General features: G+C 35.5%; 2 protein-coding genes across 3 annotated transcripts in view; both read left to right on the plus strand.

Annotated features, from left to right (window-relative positions):
- Nucleotides 1-25,212, plus strand: part of LOC142334575 (NSFL1 cofactor p47-like) — a 300,271-nt gene that overhangs the window by 176,195 nt on the left and 98,864 nt on the right. The window lies entirely within an intron of this gene.
- The window catches only part of LOC142334538 (uncharacterized), a 239,738-nt gene that overhangs the window by 176,195 nt on the left and 38,331 nt on the right, over nt 1-25,212 (plus strand). Inside the window, exons 2-3 of the mRNA XM_075382652.1 lie at nt 10,256-10,514; nt 24,790-24,896. Coding sequence (XP_075238767.1) covers nt 10,329-10,514; nt 24,790-24,896 — 293 coding nt within the window. The 5' untranslated portion in view covers nt 10,256-10,328. The remainder of the gene's footprint in view (nt 1-10,255; nt 10,515-24,789; nt 24,897-25,212) is intronic.

Genomic DNA, 25,212 nt, shown 5'->3' on the forward strand with positions numbered 1-25,212 from the left:
AACGCTAATCTTACATAATTTTGCATTGAATTTTGGCGTAGATCTTACCTATTTAGCATTGAATTTTAGCGTAGATCTCACATATTTGGCGTTGAAGTTTGCGTTGATCTTACATAAATTGAACGCATTCAACTCTAATCTTTCAACTCCATTTCAGACCACTTTACGATTTCAAAAATTTTTTAAGTATTTTTCACTGTTTTGAGCCCTATACTGCAATGGTGAGAAACATGAGGTTAGAAAAAATCATTTTTAGTGCTCTTTTATAGTGCAAAATCCAATTCAGACCATGTTACGATTTCAAATTTTTCAAATTTTTTTCGAAAAATTAATTTTTCTACTGTTTCGACCCCTATATTGCACAAGTGAGAGAAAAGAAGTCAGCAAAAAATAACTTTTGAGTGCTCTCTTACGGTGTAAAAACCATTTCAGACCATTCTAGGAATTCCAATTTTTTTCAAAACTTTTTAAAATTTTAAATTTTTCCCAGTACGCCTCACATGGTAAATGCGTTGAATATGCTAAGATAAATACTACGCAAAATTAACGCAAAATATGTAAGATCTACGCTAAATTCAACGCAAAATATGTAAGATCTACGCTTTATAAGAACTGCGGCTCTTAAGGAAACCAAGGTACTATGGCACAATGGTAGAAGAGGCGACAAGCAAACAGGAAGTCAGCAGTTCGAAACCCATACGCAACTGGAGGTTAATCTTTCAAGTAGACGTTTTGATTTTTTGTAAGATCATCGCTAAAATCAACGCAAAAATATGTAAGATCTACGTTAAAATCAACGCTAATTATGTAAGATCTACGCTAAATTTAACGCTAAATATGTAAGATCAGCGGCAACTGGCGTTGACAAGTCGGAAAAGTCACCGCAATTTTCTTACATAATTTTGCGTTGAATGCGTTGAATTTTTGTTTTCAAATTCAACGCATTCATCGCAAAATTATGTAAGAAAATTGCGGTGAAGTTTCCGACTTGTCAAAGCTAGTTGCCGCTGATCTTACATAATTTTGGCCAAATTCCTCGGCCCGGGTTGTTGAGGAGGGAAGGTTGCTACACTAAGAACTGAGTGCTTCTCACGTATGGTGCTTTTCTTTCATTCAGTCAGCCTCTTCATATACCTCGGGTGTATTTTTTACATGCCCTTTCTACATGCTGTTCTAAATAATTTGATACCAATCCGATATTTTTGTCAGATTTTTTGAATGCAAAAAGAAGTTTATATGCCACCCCCGAATCAATCGACGGTCCTATAGTGGGATAGTCGTGCTTTTGTTGACGTCTTTCATTTCAAAGAAGTGATAAGAAAGGGGTAAAATCCCACCCAATATGGCAGTGTATGGAGTAGCAAAATAGACTCTCATCAAGCAAATGGCCGTTTCCTTACCCAAAAGTAGTATGCAAATAAAAGAAATGCAGCAAAGTCCATCAACTCCCTGAAACGTCATGTTGATCTATTCCTTGCCATAGAACCAGGGTTCTGGAGCGTCAAGTGCAACCTCATCGCGAAAATATGCTCACAGTAAAAAATCTTGTTGTCGGAGAATGGATTAGATTCCTCGGCCCCGACATTAATTGACTGAATTGAATCGTGCAACAAATTTATGTCCCAAAAAAGAGAGAAAAAAATCCAATCATCGACAAAGCTCAGAAACAACACCGAGTTATCGCCAAAAATGGGTACAAAGCGTTCACAAACGCAGTCCCACTGAAACTTATTTTCATTTCAAAAAAGCAACAGAAAAAGTGTATGATCGCACCCAATATGGGAGTGTATGGAGCAACAATACTGCCCCCCGTCGTGCAAAAAACTGTTACGTTACCCGAAAGTAATATGCAGATAATTTAAATGCAGCAAGTTTCATCGGCCCCTTAAAACGCCTTCTTCATCTACTCCGGGACATAGGACCAGATTTCTGAATAATCAAGTGCCACTTCATCAAAAAAACAAGCCCAAAAGAGAAAATGTTGTTGATGGATTGTGGAAAAGATTCCTTGGCTCCGACATTGGTTGGCTCAATTGAATCGTGCAACAAACTTATGTCCAAAAAACTGATAGAAAAAAGCAATCACCGACAACGCTCAGAAAGCACGCGTAATGGGTAAAAAGCGTTCACAAACGCAGTCCCAACGCGTTTGAGCAAAGGCACTAATTCCAATCATGCCTGGTTGTCCTACGTAAAACAACAAGTACAGAAATATTTTTGCATTGCAAGTTCGCAACATCCTTTGCTCCAACATCCTCCTGCCAATTAATCGAGACTTTGTGTGGTCAATATCGATCAGCGAACGCAAAAATGGGTTTTACTTCTACAGAGAGAGCTGACGCTAAGGTTACACTAAGTGTACAGGATTTATACAGAGATTGAATTTTTTAATAGGGTTCAACTCGAACTTAAGCCGTCGGGAAAAAAACCGAAAGGACATTATCATTTACGGAGTAACATAAGACGGGAACTGTTATTATTTGATTTCTAGCTATCTTTAGCACTACTAACAGAGAAAAAACAGTTCAAGCAGATTCTTGCCTGTTTTTCCTTTAACTTAATTGCCAGTTCGGTTCGTCTTATACTATGAAAATATCGTATCTTACGGCAAAACAATCAGACAATAATCATCATAGGTTGTTTGAGGTTCAAGACGTAAACTTTTGACGTCAAACCAATTTTCCTGAAGCGTGTTTGGGGTTTTTCCTTTAAAAGGGTCTTAAAGAAACATGAGTTTTTCACTGCGCTTGATAGAAGATAAACGAACATATTAAACCTAAGGTTGGCATATGAAACATTCATATTCTTTGAAACATAGAGATCTGACAATGATTTGCAAAACATCTTTTAAAACAATTTTTTCATTTTCAAATCTCTCTGAAAAGATAAACGTTTGTCCTTTAAAGCTTACACCGGTAAAAACATCAATTTGAATTTGTTCTTTCTTCACTTTGCCAACATTTTCAATAAGATTGTAACAAGAATATGTGTTTTTTTTGCCTTTCACAAAAGCTAACATAAAGTTGGACTAGATGTAGGTAAATCAGAGGGTACAGTTAGCTAGTCCAATTTTTTCATCCGCAAAAATTAAGGTAATCTACGTCAGAGTCGCCCATTACGGCGGTTGGAATGGATTTGCCCGTTGAATTTTCTACATTATCCAATAATTGCGCAAAGAACTATCTCTTATACAACGTTGTACATATTCAGAAGTATTTGAGACTAGAAGTACCTGAAAAAATGTTAGAGAAATTCTAATCAAGTTGAGTTGAATTTTGATTTCTCAAAAGAGGACAAAATAAGTTTTTATGAAATGGCTTTCAAATACAAAGCTTTGTACTTCGGCGAAACTTTCAGGAAGAGCGCCATAAATATGTTTTTTCATTGTCTTACATACACGCCAAGTTAGATTTGGCTATAGGGAAAAAGTGGCGCGGAACTACCAAATCTAGGTTTCCTCTTGCGGGTATATTAAGTCAATTTAATTTATAGGTACTCATAAAAATGGATGGAATATATTTGAAAGATGAATTCTATATTTTAGTCAATAATTGCTCTGGAAATTTTTTTTATAATTCCAGGGGTTTTTATGACATATTCAAAAACATTTTTAGATTTGCATTTCTTAGAGAAATGACAGCAACGTAAAACTTAAAATGAGCCAAGTTTTTTTTGATCAAACAGATTAAAATTCTTACGTTATTTGGGATCGAGTTTTAAGGGGGCATAAAGCATTACACCAAACCCTTTCTTTTACGAGTTGATTGGACCTTCACCTCAAGCATTGTAGAATCACTTCTAAAATTTCGTCTCTTGGATTGAACCAAAAGGAGACAAGCGAGAACAAGATCAGTTACGAAGTAACAGAAAACGCGGAAAGATCTAAAATACAAGAGACCAAGAAGTCACACTCTAAGGAAAACTGACAAAACTGTTGCTCAATTAAAGGAGACTTAGCCCCGGAAAAATTGAACGCCATGTTCTTTAAGTGCATTGCTTCCAAGAAGGCGTAACTTTGACCTATCCAAAACGAAATTTGGGTAGGTAATTGCCCTGAAATATGGATGGGATTCCACCAAAACCCCCTCAACATATGCATGGGGAAACGCGCTCATAGTTGTTCATGCTTTAGATTTCCCTAATGGTGGATATACCAACCTTAAACACAACAAAACTTGAGATTCTTCGGCCAAATCGCGCGAAGAATTATGTGATGATTTAGAGGTTTGAGTCATGTCTTAAGATTTTGCGAGGGGAGGATTCCGCACATCAAAGCACAAAAACTGAAGACATTGCAAGGCTAGACATCAGAGGAATGCTAGCTAACTACAGACTCAGCTGAAGGGAAACTACAAAGGATCTACAATTTATTACATCAAGAGGCCTATTTTGGACACCACGCCTAAAACATCTCATATAAAGCTGTCACTCTTGTCTGCACTATAAAAAGGTACCTCTAAAAATCAACCTCTGAACCAGAGAAAGAGCCTATATTAGCTATGTGGCACCGATTATCAGCAATGGCTCACCCCTCATGATGCCCTGCAAAAGGGGATCTGAAAGCTTAGTGCAAACAACCTAACAAAATTACCTGGAAATTTGCGTCAAGTTTTTTGAATAAGAAATAAAAAAACTATGACGTCGACATTATACAGGTATCTTTTTTTACATATAATTGCAAGGGAAAGGTGTCTAGAATAATAACAAATTAACTTATATGACACAGCTCTAAAATAGTTATAGTGCCCTGTTTCTGTTTGACGATGATATGATCCTGTATGTTTGCGATTAATTTACATATGATGCTGTGATGTAGAAGAAGCGAATATTTACAGCGGTTATCAATTTCTTAAACAATGTTAGTCCTGACCTTTCGATTTTGACCATGTTTTTGGTATTTCTAGGTAATTCCCCAATTGCTCTAACCCTAAGTATACCTCTTGTAAGGGTTTTGTAAATTTCGTTTTGTCATGCACAAAATTGTTTTTGCCCAAGTCAAAATTATGATTTGAACTGATATTTTAGCGTAAGTTCCCGCCCCTATATTCATCGCATGTGTTTAGACCCGGCTTCGACTTGTTAATGTATATGGCTTCGAAGGTCACGAGTTTCTCTATTTTGCGACAGGCATACAGAGTTTTTCATTCACTGTCATTATTGGAGCCACAACATTCAACAAGATGTTGACCAACCTGCAAATCTTTCTTTGGACGTTCTGATATCCTAGTGCTAACATGCCCACCTGTCTGCCCAACATAGATGGATCCACATCCTTTAAATTTTATCTCATGTGATTTCAGGTCTCTATGGAAAGATGATTTTGGAGTGGGAGGCATGATCTTATTTTTGGCGTTATGAATACCACTTGCAAGTCGCAAATATTCTTAAATTTGATTGCAAAGTTTCGAGTAAGGTCGCCTTTGTATTGCGGAAAAATTGTTTGTTTATCATAACCAGTTTTGATTTTCTGATGATCTTTTGGTGTTGGTTTTAATTGAAATTTACTGAAACTTATTATCTGTTCCAAAGTCTGGTCCACTTATTTTGAAAAACATTAATCTGTATTAATTACTGATTTTTGGTCCAGCATCTTTTTTGAACCAGACGATGACCCGTCAGAAGAATTTTGATGAGAATGCGGTTTCACACAGGTAACCTAGGCAACTGCTTAAAAAAATCCGAAGTTGGTGTGCCAGGTGATAGTCTAAAAATTAATCTGCATGAATAGTTCATTATTCGTTGTAACTTTTGAAGGAGAAATTCAGGCAACCCATAATAAATCGAAATCCAATAATCAAGCCTAGTGAAAATTAGAGGTCTCACTAAGTCAATTAATGAATCTCTCGGACTGGAGTCTCTGATGGGATAAACTTTACGTAAGAAATATTAACAACCTGCATACACTGAACTAACTTGCCTGGAAAGAAAGAGTTTATCATCTAAAACAAAACCCAAAAACTTCCCATAATCCAAAAAATTCGAATGCATTAGCAGTTGAATATCACAGACCATCGAGCTGTTCTAATTCTAAATATATATCAATTTTCTAAATAATATTTCAATATTCCTAAATTCTTTTTTTTGTGTTTAGTTGAAGTTTTGCACCATTAAAACATTTTTGCAGAGTGCCGAATATTGAATCAAAAACTTCTTGAGTCACATGATTGTTATAGACAAAATTTAAAAAAAATGTCATCAGCATAAAAATGATAATTCACGTTGGGCTCCACAAATATAAGCTCTAATAGTAACATATAACAGGTAAAAAGAAAGGGCCTAAAACAGAACCTTGCGGAACCCCCATTTCAACTGATTACATTGCAGAAAAAATGTCATCAATTAAAACTTTTTGTGATCTGCCACTAAAGTAGCTCCTAATAAAACTGAGAAAACGATGCTCAATTCCTAGACCATTTTCAGGAACACACAGTAGTTTATCATGGTTGATTGTATCAAATGCGGCCGATAAATCAAGGCCAATGTAAAGAGTGCTCTTTCTCATTTCTAAGTTTAGCAAAATGTCAATGGTTATTTTCAGGAGTGCTGTCCCTGCTGAGAGGAATTTTCTACAAGCACTTTGGAATTTGAATAAAACATTGTTATCTTCAAGATGATCTCTCGGTTGTTGCACCACAGTTTTTTCTAATAATTTTGAGATAGAGCTCATATTGGTTATTGGACAATAATTTGCTACGTCTTGACAATCGAGATTATAATTTTTGATGTTTGGTTTTACAACAGCTGTTTTTAGAGCCTGTGGAAAAACTCCATGTTCTATAGAGGAATTTATAAGAATCAACAGCACGGTTAGATATGAATCAGTAAAAAAAATTGGGATTCTGTCAAGTGCAGACGTAACCTCAATGCACATATTTTTGGAAGATATGACAAGACCATGAAGTCCTCCTTTTTCTCTGAGTTTGGCTTTCTACGTGCTTAACTGGTTGAGAAATCATTGGTTGTCGTCAAAGAGATATTCATATCACCTAGCAGAAGAATTCTGTCGTAAAGCAAACGATTCTCTTCAAAGAAATGGGTGGAGTTCTCAATAAAAGATCTGGCATTACCTCCAGAAGTTTGATAGACAGCGATTAATAGTAAAGTTTTTCCTTCATTTTTAAGAATCGTGAAACAGCACGCAAAATATTCAGACGAAACAACTTCAAAATTTTCCAAAGGTAGGTCAGATCTGTAAAAAATGCAGATTCTTCCACCTCTTTTATTTAACACTTTTGGAGTAAAAATTCGTCATCAGATGTACTCCTAATCCAAAATTCCACACATACTTCAATGTGAACTTAGTTTAATTCTTGAATGGCATTTAATCTTTTGCCTTATTCCGAACTGAACGCGCATTGTGTAAGAAAAAAGAGAGCTGAGCTTTTTCTCTGAAAAAAGGAGCTTCTTGTCTTTAGTCTTTTTTGATCAAAAGAAGATAACCATCCACGTGAAATATTGGTTGACTAAATCTTGAAATTGTAACATATTTGGGTCAGAAATCGGGCGATTCATTTTTTTCATCATCGAACTTAAAGACACAGCGGAAGGATTCAAGAGGTGACTCTGGTTTAAAAATCTGACAGGTATGGAGAAGATCTACATCGTTAGTAGCACAGTATTGTTCTATCTCTGTTGTAGTTATATGCAGACTTAGTCTTTCCACATAGATATGGCGTCAACTAGGAAGTTTTTTGACACCTGATAACATCGATGAACTGGTGTTTGTTGCCGTCTTCACTTCCTTAGAAGGCTTAAGTTTTCTTTGGGTAGTTTTCAAAACAACTTCTTCAGCTTTTTCCTTTTTGCTGCCTGAATGCCTTTAGAGCTTGAAGAGCTATCAATTTTATTTAAGTTTTAACCGCATTCAGGAAAAGAGAGTTTGGTGGTGGTGCCATTTTTACTTTGGGTTAAATCGGGGAATCAGGGGGACGAAGGCAAAAGTCCGCTATGGGGCTGGGAAATTATTCAGTCAAACAGATGCGGAGAACTCTAACGCCAAATGTTTAACTCTAATAAACTAAGGTTGCTAATTGAACTCGAAGGAGAATGGTAAAATCGTATCACTCAGATCAGGCAGATGCGGAGAACTCTCACGCCAAAAGCTTCCACGTAGTAAAGATTTTTCTTCCGCCGGAAAGACGACAATATCTGGCTACCCAAGAACAATAAACGGCCTCTGAATACACAATAAATAACCACACACTAACAAACGAAATTAAAGAGCCTCCCACGTGCAAGTGAAGATTTTAATAAGTTTATCAGAACAATTAGGTGATATAACTTTTGTTGCTCACATTTACGTTGATATCAAGAAAATCCTAATCGCCTTGCATGTTCACTTCTACGGTAAATTGATGATTTTTGAGTAATGAATTGAGCAAATTTTGAGCACTCGTCCGGGTTACCACGAACCGTGCAGATGATGTCCCGCAAACCTTTTGAACAATTTCATCCCCTCACTCCGCCCCTCTGTTTATTGGTTGTTGCAATACGTACAAATCCAAACAACATGCATGTTGGCGTATTCCTCATTTGTTTTCTTTTGGCATTTTGCATGAAACCAGTCTGTGCATGACTCACATCGTACTCTTCCTCGGAAAGTCACTCTCCGGTTGGAGTCTTTGCAATTCATGTTTTGATCGGATGCTGTGATGTTTCATAGTAGGGCTCAGTGTTCCGTCCATTGGGTGGGTCAATATTGGGTGGGTTCCGTTTATATTTATTAATAGCCGCACAGCGATAGCTGAGGCTATTATTGGCCTTCTCTTGGTTTTTTTTTATTTCGTCGTCATGATTTTTGTTACGACCATATGACGTCACAGCCATTTTTTGTTCATTTGTTCATGCAATTTCAACTGAATTGCATGTTTGACGTCATTTTTCGCTCTTAGTGGAGCGAGTTTTTTTGTTCATGCGCGTGATTAAATTTTTGGTCACACTTGACTTACCTCACTCTCAAAAATGACTTCCTCACTTTGAAATTGAATTTTATTTACTTTAATTCAAAGAGATAAGGTCAAATGGGTGTGTATCACTCTAAATGAAGGTTATTTGAGATCAGCTAATAGAGGCAGCAATAACTTATACAGATTTTTAGTCAAAATATAACAGATCAGCCTTCAATGAAAAGACGAATTTTTTGGTCTGTCTTTTTTACTGTTTTTTTTAGACTGCCGATCTACGAATCTATTGCGGCTATTTTCTGGCAATCTGCCAGCTATGTTTTTAACAATTGAACGTCATTTTACTTTTCACGAAAATAATAAGCGCCAAAGTAGATATCCAATGGAAGGAATGTGTCCGTTTCAGTATACGGAGGGATACAGACCCAGAGCACACGTTATTTCGCTGCCAAAGCCCATGGAATTAAGGAAATGCGAGTCAGATTCCTAGACAAGAGCTTGCAGTCTATCCAACTTGTTCAACGGACAAGAGTTGCAGTCTATCCAACTTGTTCAACAAGCATTTGAAAAGCGACATCTTTGTGCAAAATTTGTGCAAAAGTCCTCCAAGTGTGCAAAATTTACTTTGTCGGCAAAAAAAATTAGGGAAACTGACATGCGAATGGCGAATTCTATGCACGTGCAGCTGCTGTAAAGAAGTGAAGAAGCTAAACTGTCTATATTGAGAACATACCATCTTGCAACTTGAACGTCAAAAAAATTGACAGGGTTCTTACCAAATCCTTGGACTCACGCCCTAAATTCTCTTACTCTTTTTCAGTTCTAAAAAAAAGAAAAGGAAGGGGGTATGATCCACGCAATTGACGAAACACTGAAACCCCAATATGAAACATCACATCAGCGTATTTAAATTTCCAGCAAAAAACGCATTGTATTTTAAACTTACAGTAAAATGCTATGCTCTAGAAGCCGCACCAAAATGTAAATTATACTATAATAATAATAATATAATAAATACTAATGTAAATGGCTTCCGAGGACTGATATTTGTTCTCCCCATTACTTTTGAGCCCGCTTTATAAACGAACGACCTATAACTATCACGAACGAATATACTATCACTCTTCAGCATCCTTGATAGACTATCACATTTGAACCCAATTTATAAAAAAAAATCCTCGGAGACTGTGCTCGAGACTGACACGTAGAAACGCGGGTCACATCGATAAGGAGGCTTTGAGCCGATGCAACGGTGATGAACTTCAAGCAATGCAAGCGCTCTGGAGGCTGCGATAAGGGATATTTAGTGCTTTGTTAAATCTGATTTACTGTCGATCATATATGACCTGTTTTAGGGATGTAATGAAATGTGTCTAACAAATCTCGTGCCTTTCCTCTGAAAGAACCAGGAATGAGTTGGCTGCAATGGTGAACGAAAGTTCAGAACTGAAGTTCGAGGTGCAATCTCCACTGGCAAATGATGGTAACAAAAGTGAGGGATCTGTTCTAACATCCTTAAAGGAAATTCAATCTTGGTGGGAGGTTGCTTCGATTGTTCATTTTTCATCTGTGTTTCGACCTGCATTCGACCTTCCGGAATTTGAATTTGATGTGAGTGTTCACAATAGTCCATGTTCAAAATGGATTTTTCGCTATTTTTTTTAATCATAGCCCTCCATCATATTATTGAATATGGTTAGTGGGGCGGGTCATTATTGTTCTAATGAGCCCTTGGGCAATAATGCGAAAGAGCTGCTGCTAGTAGTTGCGTATTTAATTCTGTTTATTGCTATATATTTTTGTCATTGTTAATAGCCGCCCTAATCTTCTCAGCCGGCTATTGTAGCGCTCCTTTTTTTTTACAAATCAAAGAATTTTTATTGGGTCGCTGTCTTTTAAAAGATCTGTTCACACATTTTCATGATTTTTGAAGTCAAATTGGAGTAGTGATTTTGGTCACGCCGAAACAGGAAACGGAGCGAAAAGCGAGTGGTTTTAGGGCGTGATTTTTTTCGCTCTAATTTTAAAGTAGAGTGAGAAAACGGTGTTTGAACAAAAATTCGGTTTCTCGGTAGTAGTTTTGTGTTCATATGCGGCAATTTCACTCTGATTTTCACTGTTTTTTCGATTTTTTGGGTCGGATTTTTTTCTAGATGGTTTTCCCAATCCATTCATAGTCCATTCAAGGTCTAGTTTTCTGTTTAGTCAATGAAAATGCTTTTCTATTCGCAGCTCATTCTTGGCCTGGTTTTTTTGTTTGAATTAAATTTTCATTTCTCGCTAGTGGTTTTTTTAGTGGTTCACATGCGGGATTTTGACATTGATTATCTGTTTTTTTTCTTATTTTTTATCTGATTTTTTTTAAAAAAATGGTTTTCTCAATACACTCATAGTCCATTCTAGTGAATTGCACGTGAGGACTTGTCCTGCTATGTTTTTTACTTCGTCGAACAAAAAAATGTTTCGCTTTACCTCATTTTGCCGCTTTTTCAACATTTTGCGTGGAATCTTTTTGACTTCTCTAGGCTAGTTTATCTCTGCTTTCATTCTGCTAAAAGTGATTTTGAACATCAGTTGCTCAGCAAAGCATTTCAAAATGAACAGTCAGTATAAAGAATTGAAGTAAGAAATAGAAACGGGATAAACCTATAAAGCCCAATTTTGGATGCCCGCTATTTGAACGTCGTTCCTATAAGTCTTAGTTATCATCTCTAATGCTTATTGGTATTGATAGTAGCCCCTGTAGCCTCTCTCTAAGAAACAGAAGTATGTTCAACTACGAAATGCCATCAAAATAAATCAGATTTAAAAAATATTTTTGTACAATTTTTTTTTTCAATATTGTCTATTCTTTCAATCCCAATCATGCTTATTGCAATCAGCGGCGGCTATTTTCCGGCAATCTGGCGGGTATGTTTTATGTCTAAATTCTCATAACGCTCAATAAATTCTCATCAATAAAGTCCTGTAGTGTCAAATTCCCAGCATGACTTGGTGCCGCGAAGAAGCACGATAACCCAGCTCGTCCTTTTTTGCATGCCCCCTACAATAGCAGATTAGAAAATCGAGGTACGTCAGCATAACAAGTTCAACGGGTCTAAAAACCGATAGCTAACATTTATGTGGAAGTTCGAAATTATGTTATCCAGATAAGTTTGAAGCGTTCAGTTTCAGCTGTAACCAGTTCTTTGGCCAGATCTTAAGCAATCGCCATGGCTCGTCTGTAATGGGCTCTCATAAAGTACCATATTGTGGGGTAGCTGTTTTACTTCAATTTGGCATTGACTGCGCAAATGATTTTAACTCCGTTTTGAATGGTTGGAGCAAGAGTTGAGTCTCTATTTTGATAACTAAAGCTTCATCTTTTGAATACGCTTAACCATGTACATTTTTTTTTATAAAAGTGTGATACTGACTTCTGTTTTTAGAGGACGTTTTAGAAGAAGTCAAATGATGCACGTGAAAAGTGCTGAGATCAATCTGCTGAGCAAAAGTCAGGCAGAGAGAGAGAGAGAGAGAATTTAGTGTTTTTTTTATAGCTGCGAAGCTGTACGCTGAGTGGAGCTATATTGCAGTGCTCTTGGTTTTTTACAATTCAAGGACATTGAATTGTATTGGGGCGCTGTCTTTTTTTAATTGCTCTCAAACGAAGTTTGTAGCAATTATATTAGTCCTGTCGGTCTTTTTTGTATGCGATTTTTCGCTTGACCGATTTTTCGTCTGACGCTTTTGACTTTTCGTCCTCAAAAACGGGATAAACATGTAGCGCCCAGCGTGTATTAAGTGCTGGTAGAGCCTTTCAGCTCTCTTTCACAGCTCAAACTGTTTTGGAGACTATACTTATACTTATGGTGTGAAGGGCGGTTCTTAGAGGTTGAGACCCCCCCCCCCTTGTTGACCCCCCCATTGCCTCCACCCCCCACCGCGCTGTTGCCCCCCAACCCAGTGTTGCCCCTCCCATCAGCCCCGGTGCAACCCCCCCCCCCCCCGTGGCTAGCTACTGACGAAGCCAGCCGGTCGTTTGAGAGCAATTCGCCCGACGTTAGTCAGTTATGTTTTTAGGATCTGTTCACACATTTTCATGATTTTTGAAGTCAAATTGGAGTAGTGATTTTGGTCACACCGAAACAGGAAATGGAGTGAAAAAGCGCGTGATTTTGCGGCATGAATTTTTTTTCGCTCTAATTTTAAAGTAGATGAAGAAAACGGTGTTTGAACAAAAATTCGCTTTCTCGCTAGTGGTTTTTTGTTCACATGCGGCAATTTCACTTTGGTTTTTACTGTTTTTTTTAATTTTTTTTGGATCAGACTTTTTCCAAAATTTTTTCTCAATCCAGTCATAGTTCATTCTAGGCCTAGTTTTCTGTTAGAATCAAATTTACATTTCTCGCTATTGTTTTTTTCTCGCGGCATTTTGACACTGATTTTGTTTTTTTGTCTGATTTTTTTTAGATTTTAGAAATGGTTTTCCCAATTCACTCATAGTCTGTTTTAGGTCTGGATTTGTGGTTTAGTCAAAGAAAATTGTTTGAATTGTCCTGCTTCTTCAGGGCTTGTCCTGCTAAATATTTTTTTAAAGATCTGTTCACACATTTTCATGAATTTTAAAGTCAAATTGGAGTAGCGATTTTGGTCTCGCCGAAACAGGAAGTGGAGCAAAAAAGCGAGTGGTTTTGCGGCGTGAATTTTTTTTGCTCTAATTTAAGAGTCGAGTGAGAAAACGTTGTTTGAAGAAAAATTCGCTTTCTCGCTAGTAGTTTTTTGTTCACATTCTGCATTTTGACATTGATTTTCTGTTTTTTGTTTGTTCTAATTATTGTTTAGAAATGGTTTTTCCAATTCACTCATAGTCGTTCTAGGTCTAGTTATTTGTTTAGTCAATGAAAATTCTTTGAATTGTGCGTCAAGACTTGTCCTGCTATGTTTTTTACTTCGAACAAAAAAAGTTTCGCTTTACCTCATTTTTCCGCTTTTTCAACATTTTGCGTGAACTTTTTTGAGTTCTCTAGGCTAGTTTCTCTCTTCTTTCATTCTGCTAGAAGTGATTTTGAACATCAGTTGCTCAGCAAAGCAATACAAAATGAACAGTCAGTATAAAAAAAATTGAAGTAAGAACTAGAAACGGGATAAACCTATAAAGCCCAATTGTAGATGCTCGCTGTTTGAACGCCGTTCCTATAAGTCTTAGTCACCATCTCTAATGCTTATTGGTATTGATAGTAGCCTCTCATTGAGAAACAGAAGTATGTTCAACTTTCGTCATTTTGAAACGCGGCGCGTTTCGTGTTTTAAGCATGGTTACGTGACTCTGTATAAGTCACTTCGAAATTCTTACTTAATATCTCGAACTGCTTCGCTGCTCTCGATATACACCAGAGGTTCTCAGTGACCTCAAGCAGAGTCACTTCACCATTATAAGAGATGCCCATGCATAGTAGAATTTCAATGCAAAGTAATTGAATGTTTCAAATATTGTGTTTTCTTAGCAAATTGAAAGATAATCGTCAAATGAGAAACTGAAAAACAAAACATTCAGTTTTTGCAAATACGCTGCAACCATTGATGGAAGCACGTTGTTAGTAGTCAGTTTCAATAGAAAAAAGCGGTTGTGTTGAAAAAGCACAAAAAATTCCCAAACTTGCAAGAAACTTAACCTAAAGGCATGTGATTGTTTATCTTCAATAATATATTTATCTACAAATTAGAGCAAATGGAAGTCAGAAACCCATCAAATTGAAAGGACTGATTGATAGGAGGGCGGAGTGTAGATTGTAGATAAATAATGAATATTATCACACGGTTGCTATCGCCATCGAGAAGTTATCAGACATCGAGAAGCTAAGTTGTTGAATGAACTCAAAAGGGCGATAGCAATTGTTTATTTTTAATTAACTCTGGTTGCTACTACAACTGTTGCATAACTGACGCTACACTGGAATTGGAGACTATCATAACGAGAGATGATTAATTGCTCTTGAACGAAATTCATAGCAATTATTGTAAACGTGTGTCTTTTTTATGCAAAATTTTCGCTTGACGTTTTTGAATTTTCGAGTGACTTTTACGCCCTTTTTGCGTTTCGCGTGGTCTAAAATTCTCTGTCAATCACAATTTCAAGCAGCTGAACTCCATTGGCGGCAATTTAATACAAAAAGTCAAATGAAAAGTGCGCCAAAACTTGTACCATTTATCACTTTCAATCTTAATAGTGGTATATCTTAACCTCTAATGTGGTTATTTGAAGCCCACTATTGAGCAGCTTAGACCCATTTAGGCTCCCCCTAACTGCAGCAAGTTGCAATTGATTAGAGCTGCTACTAGTCGTTCGAGAGCAATTCTTCCGACGTGTAGTCGGTTATGTTAAAATTGTCACACTGATGCCCTGATTAGACTACGAGATTGTCACGCTCTTTTACCCCCACTGTTTATTATAGCTGCAAAGTTGTAAGCTGAACGGAACTTTATTGCAGTGCTCTTGGTTTTTTTCGTCGTCTGACGCTCTTTTTCGTTTTGCATTTGTTCACGCAGCAAAGCTGAAGTCAAAATTTCTGAACGACTTTTCTCACTAACGGCGTTTGTGCGCGTGACGTTATTTCCCCCTCTCTCCCCCTCTCTCTGTCTCTTCCTAACAAATGTTTCAAGCTCATTTGCGTGATTAGATTTTGATCATACGTGACTTACCTTACTCAATGAAATGACTTTTGAACTTTGAAACTTTAAGTTTAATTTGAATTAATTTAAGGTCAAAGGAACTCATATGTGTGATAAAGGTCCCTATTAAAAAGACGTATGCGCAATAAATTTTAACAAGCTTTATTAATCGCTGAATGTTTTTTACATAGCTTTTTGATAGGCGTCGATAACTTTTTTCAACTTGTATCTGTATATGTTTCTGTCTCTATTACACAGTACGCAGGTCTATTCCTTCACAGCTATTCCGGCAGTCTGTTCCTTCGCAGCTATTCCGGCAGTCTGTTCTTGAACGCCGTTCCTATAAGTCTTAGTCACCATCTCTAATGCTTATTGGTATTGATAGTAGCCTCTCATTGAGAAACAGAAGTATGTTCAACTTTCGTCATTTTGAAACGCGGCGCGTTTCGTGTTTTAAGCATGGTTACGTGACTCTGTATAAGTCACTTCGAAATTCTTACTTAATATCTCGAACTGCTTCGCTGCTCTCGATATACACCAGAGGTTCTCAGTGACGTCAAGCAGAGTCACTTCACCATTATAAGAAATGCCCATGCATAGTAGAATTTCAATGCAAAGTAATTGAATGTTTCAAATATTGTGTTTTCTTAGCAAATTGAAAGATAATCGTCAAATGAGAAATTGAAAAACAAAACATTCAGTTTTTGCAAATACGCTGCAACCATTGATGGAAGCACGTTGTTAGTAGCCAGTTTCAATAAAAAAAAAGCGGTTGTGTTGAAAAAGCACAAAAAATTACCAAACTTGCGAGAAACTTAACATAAAAGCATGTGATTGTTTATCTTCAATAATATATTTATCTACAAATTAGCTGAAGTCAAAATTTCTGAACGACTTTTCTCACTAACGGCGTTTGTGCGCGTGACGTTATTTCCCCCTCTCTCCCCCTCTCTCTGTCTCTCCCTAACAAATGTTTCAAGCTCATTTGCGTGATTAGATTTTGATCATACGTGGTTTACCTTACTCAATGAAATGACTTTTGAACTTTGAAACTTTAAGTTTAATTTGAATTAATTTAAGGTCAAAGGAACTCATATGTGTGATAAAGGTCCCTATTAAAAAGACGTATGCGCAATAAATTTTAACAAGCTTTATTAATCGCTGAATGTTTTTTACATAGCTTTTTGATCGGCGTCGATAACTTTTTTCAACTTGTATCTGTATATGTTTCTGTCTCTATTACACAGTACGCAGGTCTATTCCTTCGCAGCTATTCCGGCAGTCTGCAGGCTATATTGTTCAAACATCATACTGAGTTTGTATGTTTCAATGGATTTGCACCAATTTAAGCTTTCGAATTTATGAAATTTTTTGATAAAATTTACAATTTTTTTCAAGTTTTTTCAGAACATTTTTTAGTCAGTTTTTCTGGCCTCAGTAGCCAGGTAAGTTCATCCAGGGTTTGATAGTATGTTATTAATGCTAGTGGGCAATTGAATGGTTTTCAACATTTTAATAGAACCAATGTTTATTTTTTTTGAAATTTGACAATGTTTATGAAAGTTATTGCCTATCGATCTTTGTCAATGAATTTTTTTAGGCTTGGAATTGGGTTACTGGATAGCCTCAAGAGACACAGAAATGATTCTGAAGATATTAATATCACGATTCGCGGCAAAATTGCTTTGAAATTTGCAATTGATTTTCAAAAAAATTTTCCGGTCATTTTCGAGTTAATCGGTTCTCAAGGGCCAATGATTTTTTTTCAGGTCGTGCGGATATAATACTGGACCGATTTCAGAAATAAAAATTGGTTTTCAGCACATTTTTGAAATAGGTTTATTTAAAGGGATCAAACTTTGCCTTAGGGGTAAAAGCTTCAAGAGTTTTACCAATGATGAGTATATTTTCGTTTAGTTTGTTTGATTGTTTTAGTTTCTCAATTCTTTGAGATAATTTTGTTTGTGTTTTGGCTGGCATTATTCAATTGTTCTGCTGATCAGATGGAGAAGTTCTATGTTTGTCATTCAATTCTTTTTCATTCTTTTTTCACGTTCTTGTTTGATTTGTCTTAAGAAGTTTTTTAAGGTTGATGAAGGACTTTTGCGAGACAAAATTACTTGTTATGACCATTTTATGAGCTATATGTTTTGGTACCACAAACTCGCAAAATGATACTAATTTTCATGTTTTTAAAATTTTTGTCAGTTTTTGAGTTTTTCCAGCTTCAGGGGACAGTGAATCGCCTTTAAGGTTTGGTAATGGCGCCCTGCATAGTTTCTAGTAACAATGGATTGGTTTTCAACATTTTATTTTCTCTAATTTTAGCATTTTCTTGGATAAAATCTGCAATTTTTTTTTACGGTTTTCTAAAGTTTTCGTCAATTTTTGATATCTGTCCATTCTCAAGTGCCAGAAAACCTATTCAACGGTCTGATAAAAAGTTACTGCATGGTTGTTTGTTTCAATGGATTTGTTTTCACCAATTTAAGCTTTCGAATTTATGAAATTTTTTGATAAAATTTACAATTTTTTTTCAAGTTTTTTCAGAACATTTTTTTAGTCAGTTTTTCTTGCCTCAGTAGCCAGGTAAGTTCATCCAGGGTTTGATAGTATGTTATTAATGCTAGTGGGCAATTGAATGGTTTTCAACATTTTAATAGAACCAATGTTCATTTTTTTGAAATTTGACAATGTTTATAAAAATTATTGCCTATCGATCTTTGTCAATGAATTTTTTTAGGCTTGGAATTGGGTTACTGGATAGCCTCAAGAGACACAGAAATGATTCTGAAGATATTAATATCACGATTCGCGGCAAAATTTCATTGAAATTTGCAATTGATTTTCAAAAAAATTTTTCGGTCATTTTCGAGTTAATCGGTTCTCAAGGGCGAATGAATTTTTTTCAGGTCGTGCGGATATAATACTGGACCGATTTCAGAAATAAAAATTGGTTTTCAGCACATTTTTGAAATAGGTATATTTAAAGGGATCAAACTTTGCCTTAGGGGTAAAAGCTTCAGAGTTTTACCAAAGATGAGTATATTTTCGTTTAGTTTGTTTGATTGTTTTAGTTTCTCATTTTTTTGAGATAATTTTTTTTGTATTTTGGCTGGCATTGTTCAATTGTTCTGCTGGTCAGATGGAGAAGTTCTATGTTTGTCATTCAATTCTTTTTCATTCTTTTTTGACGTTCTTGTTTGATTTGTCTTAAGATGAAGTTTTTTAAGGTTGATGAAGGACTTTTGCGAGACAAAGTTACTTGTTATGACCATTTTATGAGCAATATGTTTTGGTACCACAAACTCGCAAAATGGTACTAATTTTCATGTTTTTAAAATTTTTGTCAGTTTTTGAGTTTTTCCAGCTTCATGGGACAGTGAATCGCCTTTAAGGTTTGGTAATGGCGCCCTGCATAGTTTCTAGTAACAATGGATTAATTTTCAACATTTTATTTTCTCTAATTTTAGCATTTTCTTGGATAAAATCTGCAATTTTTTTTTACGGTTTTCTAAAGTTTTCGTCAATTTTTGATATCTGTCAATTCTCAAGTGCCAGAAAACCTATTCCACGGTCTGATAAAAAGTTACTGCATGGTTGTTTGTTTCAATGGATTTGTTTTCCCCAATTTAAGCTTTCGAATTTAAAAAATTTTTTGATAAAATTTGCAATTTTTTCAAGTTTTTTCAGAACGTTTTTCTTTTAGTCAGTTTTTCTTGCCTCAGTAGCCAGGCAAGTTCATCCAGGATTTGATAGTATGTTATTAATGCTAGTGGGCAATTGAATGGTTTTCAACATTTTAATAGAACGAATGTTCATTTTTTTGAAATTTGACAATGTTTATAAAAATTATTGCCTATCGATCTTTGTCAATGAATTTTTTAAGGGTTGGAATTGGGTTACTGGATAGCCTCAAGAGACACAGAAATGATTCTGAAGATATTAATATCACGATTCGCGGCAAAATTTCATTGAAATTTGCAATTGATTTTCAAAAAAATTTTTCGGTCATTTTCGAGTTAATCGGTTCTCAAGGGCGAATGAATTTTTTTCAGGTCGTGCGGATATAATACTGGACCGATTTCAGAAATAAAAATTGGTTTTCAGCTCATTTTTGAAATAGGTATATTTAAAGGGATCAAACTTTGCCTTAGGGGTAAAAAGCTTCAAGAGTTTTACCAATGATGAGTATATTTTCGTTTAGTTTGTTTGATTGTTTTAGTTTCTCAATTCTTTGAGATAATTTTGTGTGTTTTGGCTGGCATTATTCAATTGTTCTGCTGGTCAGATGGAGAAGTTCTATGTTTTTCATTCAATTCTTTTTCATTCTTTTTCGACGTTCTTGTTTGATTTGTCTTAAGATGAAGTTTTTTAAGGTTGATGAAGGACTTTTGCGAGACAAAATTACTTGTTATGACCATTTTATGAGCTATATGTTTTGGTACCTCAAACTCGCAAAATGATACTAATTTTCATGTTTTTAAAATTTTTGTCAGTTTTTGAGTTTTTCCAGCTTCAGGGGACAGTGAATCGCCTTTAAGGTTTAGTAATGGCGCACTGCATAGTTTCTAGTAACAATGGATTGGTTTTCAAGATTTTATTTTCTCTAATTTTAGCATTTTCTTGGATAAAATTTGCAATTTTTTTACGGTTTCCTAAAGTTTTCGTCAATTTTTGATATCTGTCCATTCTCAAGTGCCAGAAAACCTATTCCACGGTCTGATAAAAAGTTACTGCATGGTTGTTTGTTTCAATGGATTTGTTTTCCCCAATTTAAGCTTTCGAATTTAAAAAATTTTTTGATAAAATTTGCAATTTTTTCAAGTTTTTTCAGACTGTTTTTCTTTCAGTCAGTTTTTCTTGCCTCAGTAGCCAGGTAAGTTCATCCAGGATTGGATAGTATGTTATTAATGCTAGTGCGCAATTGAATGGTTTTCAACATTTTAATAGAACGAATGTTCATTTTTTTGAAATTTGACAATGTTTATAAAAATTATTGCCTATCGATCTTTGTCAATGAATTTTTTAAGGCTTGGAATTGGGTTACTGGATAGCCTCAAGAGACACAGAAATGATTCTGAAGATATTAATATCACGATTCGTGGCAAAATTTCATTGAAATTTGCAATTGATTTTCAAAAAAATTTTTCGGTCATTTTCGAGTTAATCGGTTCTCAAGGGCCAATGAATTTTTTTCAGGTCGTGCGGATATAATACTGGACCGATTTCAGAAATAAAAATTGGTTTTCAGCACATTTTTGAAATAGGTATATTTAAAGGGATCAAACTTTGCCTTAGGGGTAAAAGCTTCAGAGTTTTACCAATGATGAGTATATTTTCGTTTAGTTTGTTTGATTGTTTTAGTTTCTCATTTTTTTGAGATAATTTTGTTTGTGTTTTGGCTGGCATTGTTCAATTGTTCTACTGGTCAGATGGAGAAGTTCTATGTTTTTCATTCAATTCTTTGAATTTTATTTCAGGACTTGTCCTGCTATGTTTTAAGATCTGTTCACACATTTTTGGCTCTAATTTAAATGTTGAGTGAGAAAACGGTGTTTGAACAAAAATTCGCTTTCTCGCTTGAGGTTTTTCGTTCACATGCGGCAGTTCTCTTTGATTTTTAATGTTTTTTCGATTTTTGGATTGGACATTTTTCTTCCAGTCCACTCATGGTTCATTCTAGGCCTAATTTTTTGTTTGAAACGAATTTTTTTTTCTCGCTAGTGGTTTTTTCTTCACATGCGGCATTTTGACATTGATTTTGTTTGTTTCTATTTATGACCTGTTTTTTTAATAATGGTTTTACCAATTCACTCATAGTTCGTTCTAGGTTTAGTTTTTTTGTTTATTCAATGAGAATTCTTTGAATTGTACGTCAGAACTTGTCCTGCTCTGTTTCTTTTTAATTCGCTGTACCTCTTAATCACGTTTTTCATTTTACGTTAATCACGACTTTCACGTTTGACTTCTGACTTACCTCACTCACTGGTTCAACTGAATGGTTTTAAATCCATTCACTCAATGAATTACGCAAGATAGTGAATACAGTCGAGGTCAAAAGAACAAAATCGAAAGAGACGGGATAAGGCCCGGTCATTAAGTCATTGAGAATTATCAAAGTTCAATAGATTGTTTGTCACCAAAATGTTGCATTTTTTCGTGTTTTTTGTCATTTTTCGAAATTTTTGTTAGACCAGTCTGAAATTGAGGCTGGTTAAAGTTGTTAAAGGTCTTTTGCAAGTCATAAGTGCTTTCTATGACCATTTGAAGAGCTATATAATTTGGTAATCCAAACAAAAACACGCAAATTTTACTATTTTTCACAATTTTTTTCAAGCTTTTTGATTTTTTTGTCAGCCCTATGTGTCAAGGAACCTCTTCCAGGTTTTAATAATAGATTCTTGCCTAGTTTCTAGTGGTAATAGAATGGTTTCAACATTTTAACATCACGAAATCACGAATTTTATCATTTTTTTTGACAAAACGTGCAATTTTTAAATTTTTTTTTAAACATTTTTCCTTATTCAGGTCTTTCCAAACCCAGGGGGCCAAAAGGGGTTTGATAATATTTTACTGACAATTTTTTTTGGCCATGGAACTGGTTTTCAATTTCCTAATTTCACAAATTACAGCAATTTTTTTTTAAAAACTTGCCTCTTTTCAATCTTTTTTGAATATTTCTGTTGTTTCTTAAGAATATTTCAGCCTCACGAGCCGAGAAACATCCTCTGGGGTTTGAAAATAGATTACTGTATAAGTTCTAGTTGAAATGGAATATCTTGCAAGATTCAAACATTACGAATTTTAGCATTTTTTTGACAATTTTTGCCATTTTTTTATTTCTTTTTACATGGTAATTATTCAGGTTTTTTGACCCTCAAGGGTGAGAACCTCCGTTAAGGTTTGATAATAAGTTAGTGGTAAATTTTTGGTGGTCATTGGTTCAAGAGCCATGAAATTTCCTCTAGGGCCTGGCAAGATGTCACTGCATAGTTTATGGATGTAATGTAATATTTTTCAAGTTTTTAATATCACGAATTGAAATATTTTAAAAATGTTTGCAATTTTTTCGTTTTTGAGTTTTTCCCGGAACCAGGGGGCCTGGGACCTCCTCCAATGTTTGATAATAAGCTGCTGTATAGTTTTTACAGTTAATGAAATGGTGATCAATATTTTTATGACTCCAGTTTTAGTATTTTTTTGGAGAAAATCTTCTAATTTGCAAAGCATGGATGTTTCTGAGCCAGTGAAACTATTTCAGGCTTGAAACAGGGATACAGGATAGTCTCTTGAGACAATGAGTTGGTTCTTAAGATAATAATATCTAGAATTTTAGCAAAATTTGTTAATCTGCAACTGTTCGCAAATTTTTTCAATATTTTGTGTCCATTTTAACGACCGTTACTCCCCAACTGTTTAAGTCTTGCGAATGGGTTACGTGAGAGAACTTCAGAGACAGAAAATGTTTTGAAACACTTTTTTCATTCCGAAATATGGAAACTTTTTATTTAAATTTTGCACTTTTCAGGTTTTCTTTGATTTAGTTACTATCAAGGCTAGAAAACTAGTTGCAGATTCGAATCTCAGCATGAAAATTTTTTCAGCTCTTTCTCTCTCTCTCTCTCTCTCTCTCTCTTCCTCTCTCTCTCTCTGACGGTTTATGTTTCCTTCCTTCTCTTTCTCGTTCAGTTTTTATCTCCAACACTCTCTATCTCTCTCTCTCTCACTTTTGTTGATGCTGATCTTGAGTTTTTTTTAATTCGTCTCCATCGATGATTCTTACGACCTGACTTCTTGGAATTGACTATTTTAATGACTTCACTGAATTCTACTGCTTTGCAGTTAAAATTTGTGTACGTAACGTTATTTCTGCTTTTAGGTCAATTGCGTGACTTACCTCACTCAAAAAAATGACTTCTGAACTCACTTATGGAGTTTTATGAACGTTTACTAATCAATAGTGTGCATCTAAGTAGTGCCAATCTTTTATGCCCTAATTCTTGATTTTTAGTCTTGAGTTTTTGATTTCGAATATCAGTTTTGAAAAAGCTCTTTTAGGGCTTTTTTCTCTATAGACCGTATGTGTCATAAAATTGACAGTCCGAATATACCCCGAAAAGTCTAGTGGTCTTTTAAAGGACTGGTGCTCGATCTGTCTGTCTTATTTATTTAGTTGTTTCAGTTCATGGAAGGCAGCAAGCGTCTATCGCGGCTATTTTCCGGCAATCTGCCGGCTATGTTTTTAAATTTTTTCAGTCAAAGGCAATCGTCTCAATGATATAAACTAGAAATAGTACGGTGAGATCATATTTGAACTTTTGAAGCAAATATTGACATTTAAACTTTTAGATGAAATTTTGAGCAATTTTCTTCGATTTTTCTTGTTTGTCCTTTATTTAGTCGCTCTCAAATGAAGTGTAGCAATTATATTAGTCCTGTTGATCTTTTTTTCTTTCATTTTTTCGCTTGACCGATTTATCGTCTGACCCATTTGACTTTTCGTCCTCAAAAACAGGATAAACAGGTAGCGCTCAGTCGGCATTAAGTTCTCTTAGAGACTTTCGGCTCACTAGTTTTCAAGTATGCGATTCACAGAAACTGTTTTGGAGACTTATGCTTATGGTTTGAAGGGCGGTTCTTAGAGTTGACAACTTTCTTTTTTCTGTAAAACTTGGATGGAGCTCATCAACTTTAACTCGGATTTTCTGTTTAGTGAGCGTTGATTTTTATCTGACTTTCATAGGTAGGCGAGAGTGCTAGTGTAGGGGATCAATGGTGTGAAAGTTGTATTATAAAGGTCGTTTTAAGTGTGTAATATTGAATGTTTACTTTGTAAAAATTGGGGGTGCTAACTTTCTTTTGCCGCTCAGTCTAGAATCTAATCGAATATGCAGAATTTGGACACCAAATAAGAACACTGTGACACTTTCTCTCAGTTTTTATCTCTAATTTTTCTTTTTCTGTTTCAATACCAGTGTGCGTCAAGTGGCTCAACGGAGGCTAGTTTCATAGTTTCCGGATTGTCATTTTGCTGTGTTATTTGTACTTGTGATGTCATCTTTATTACCACGCATTCCGTTTGTATCGGATTCAAGTCTTTTACTAGTACTATGAAGCATAAATGAATGATATTAGATAGTTCCAAAAAACTGAAGCCCCGTCGTCCTTTTTTGAAGCCTTTATAGCCAAAGTTAATCATGGCTCCGATCCTGACTTAATTTATTTATGACAGGAGTTCGAAGAGGCGCTGATGAGAGATCGACCAGGAGAGGAGAACTTGTTTCTGTGTTACTTAACCATTGACCTTCTGAAAGGCTGCCTGCGAACTCATGAAATCACGTTAGTATCTGTTCACTTTCATGTCAGGTAGATTGATGACCACTGTTTCGGAATTCTTGTGCTCACTATTAAACAGGTTTTTTACTTTCAACTTTTTTGTACCTTTTTAACTTTTTTTAAATAAAAATGCATGGATGCGATGTTAATTGCGAAATCCAATCGTTATTGCGATGTCAAAAGCCAAATCCAATAAAAGCTAGAGACTAAAAAAAGCCCAACCTTTTTTGAAATCGTTTCATAGCAGTATGTTTAAACTAAATACACAATTCTACTTGAAACATGTCTCCCGCCGTAAAAAGTTTAAAAAATAATATTG

This window comes from Convolutriloba macropyga, chromosome 1, assembly GCF_964194025.1.
Source record: "Convolutriloba macropyga chromosome 1, txConMacr16.3, whole genome shotgun sequence".
Taxonomy (NCBI): Eukaryota; Metazoa; Xenacoelomorpha; order Acoela; family Convolutidae; genus Convolutriloba; species Convolutriloba macropyga.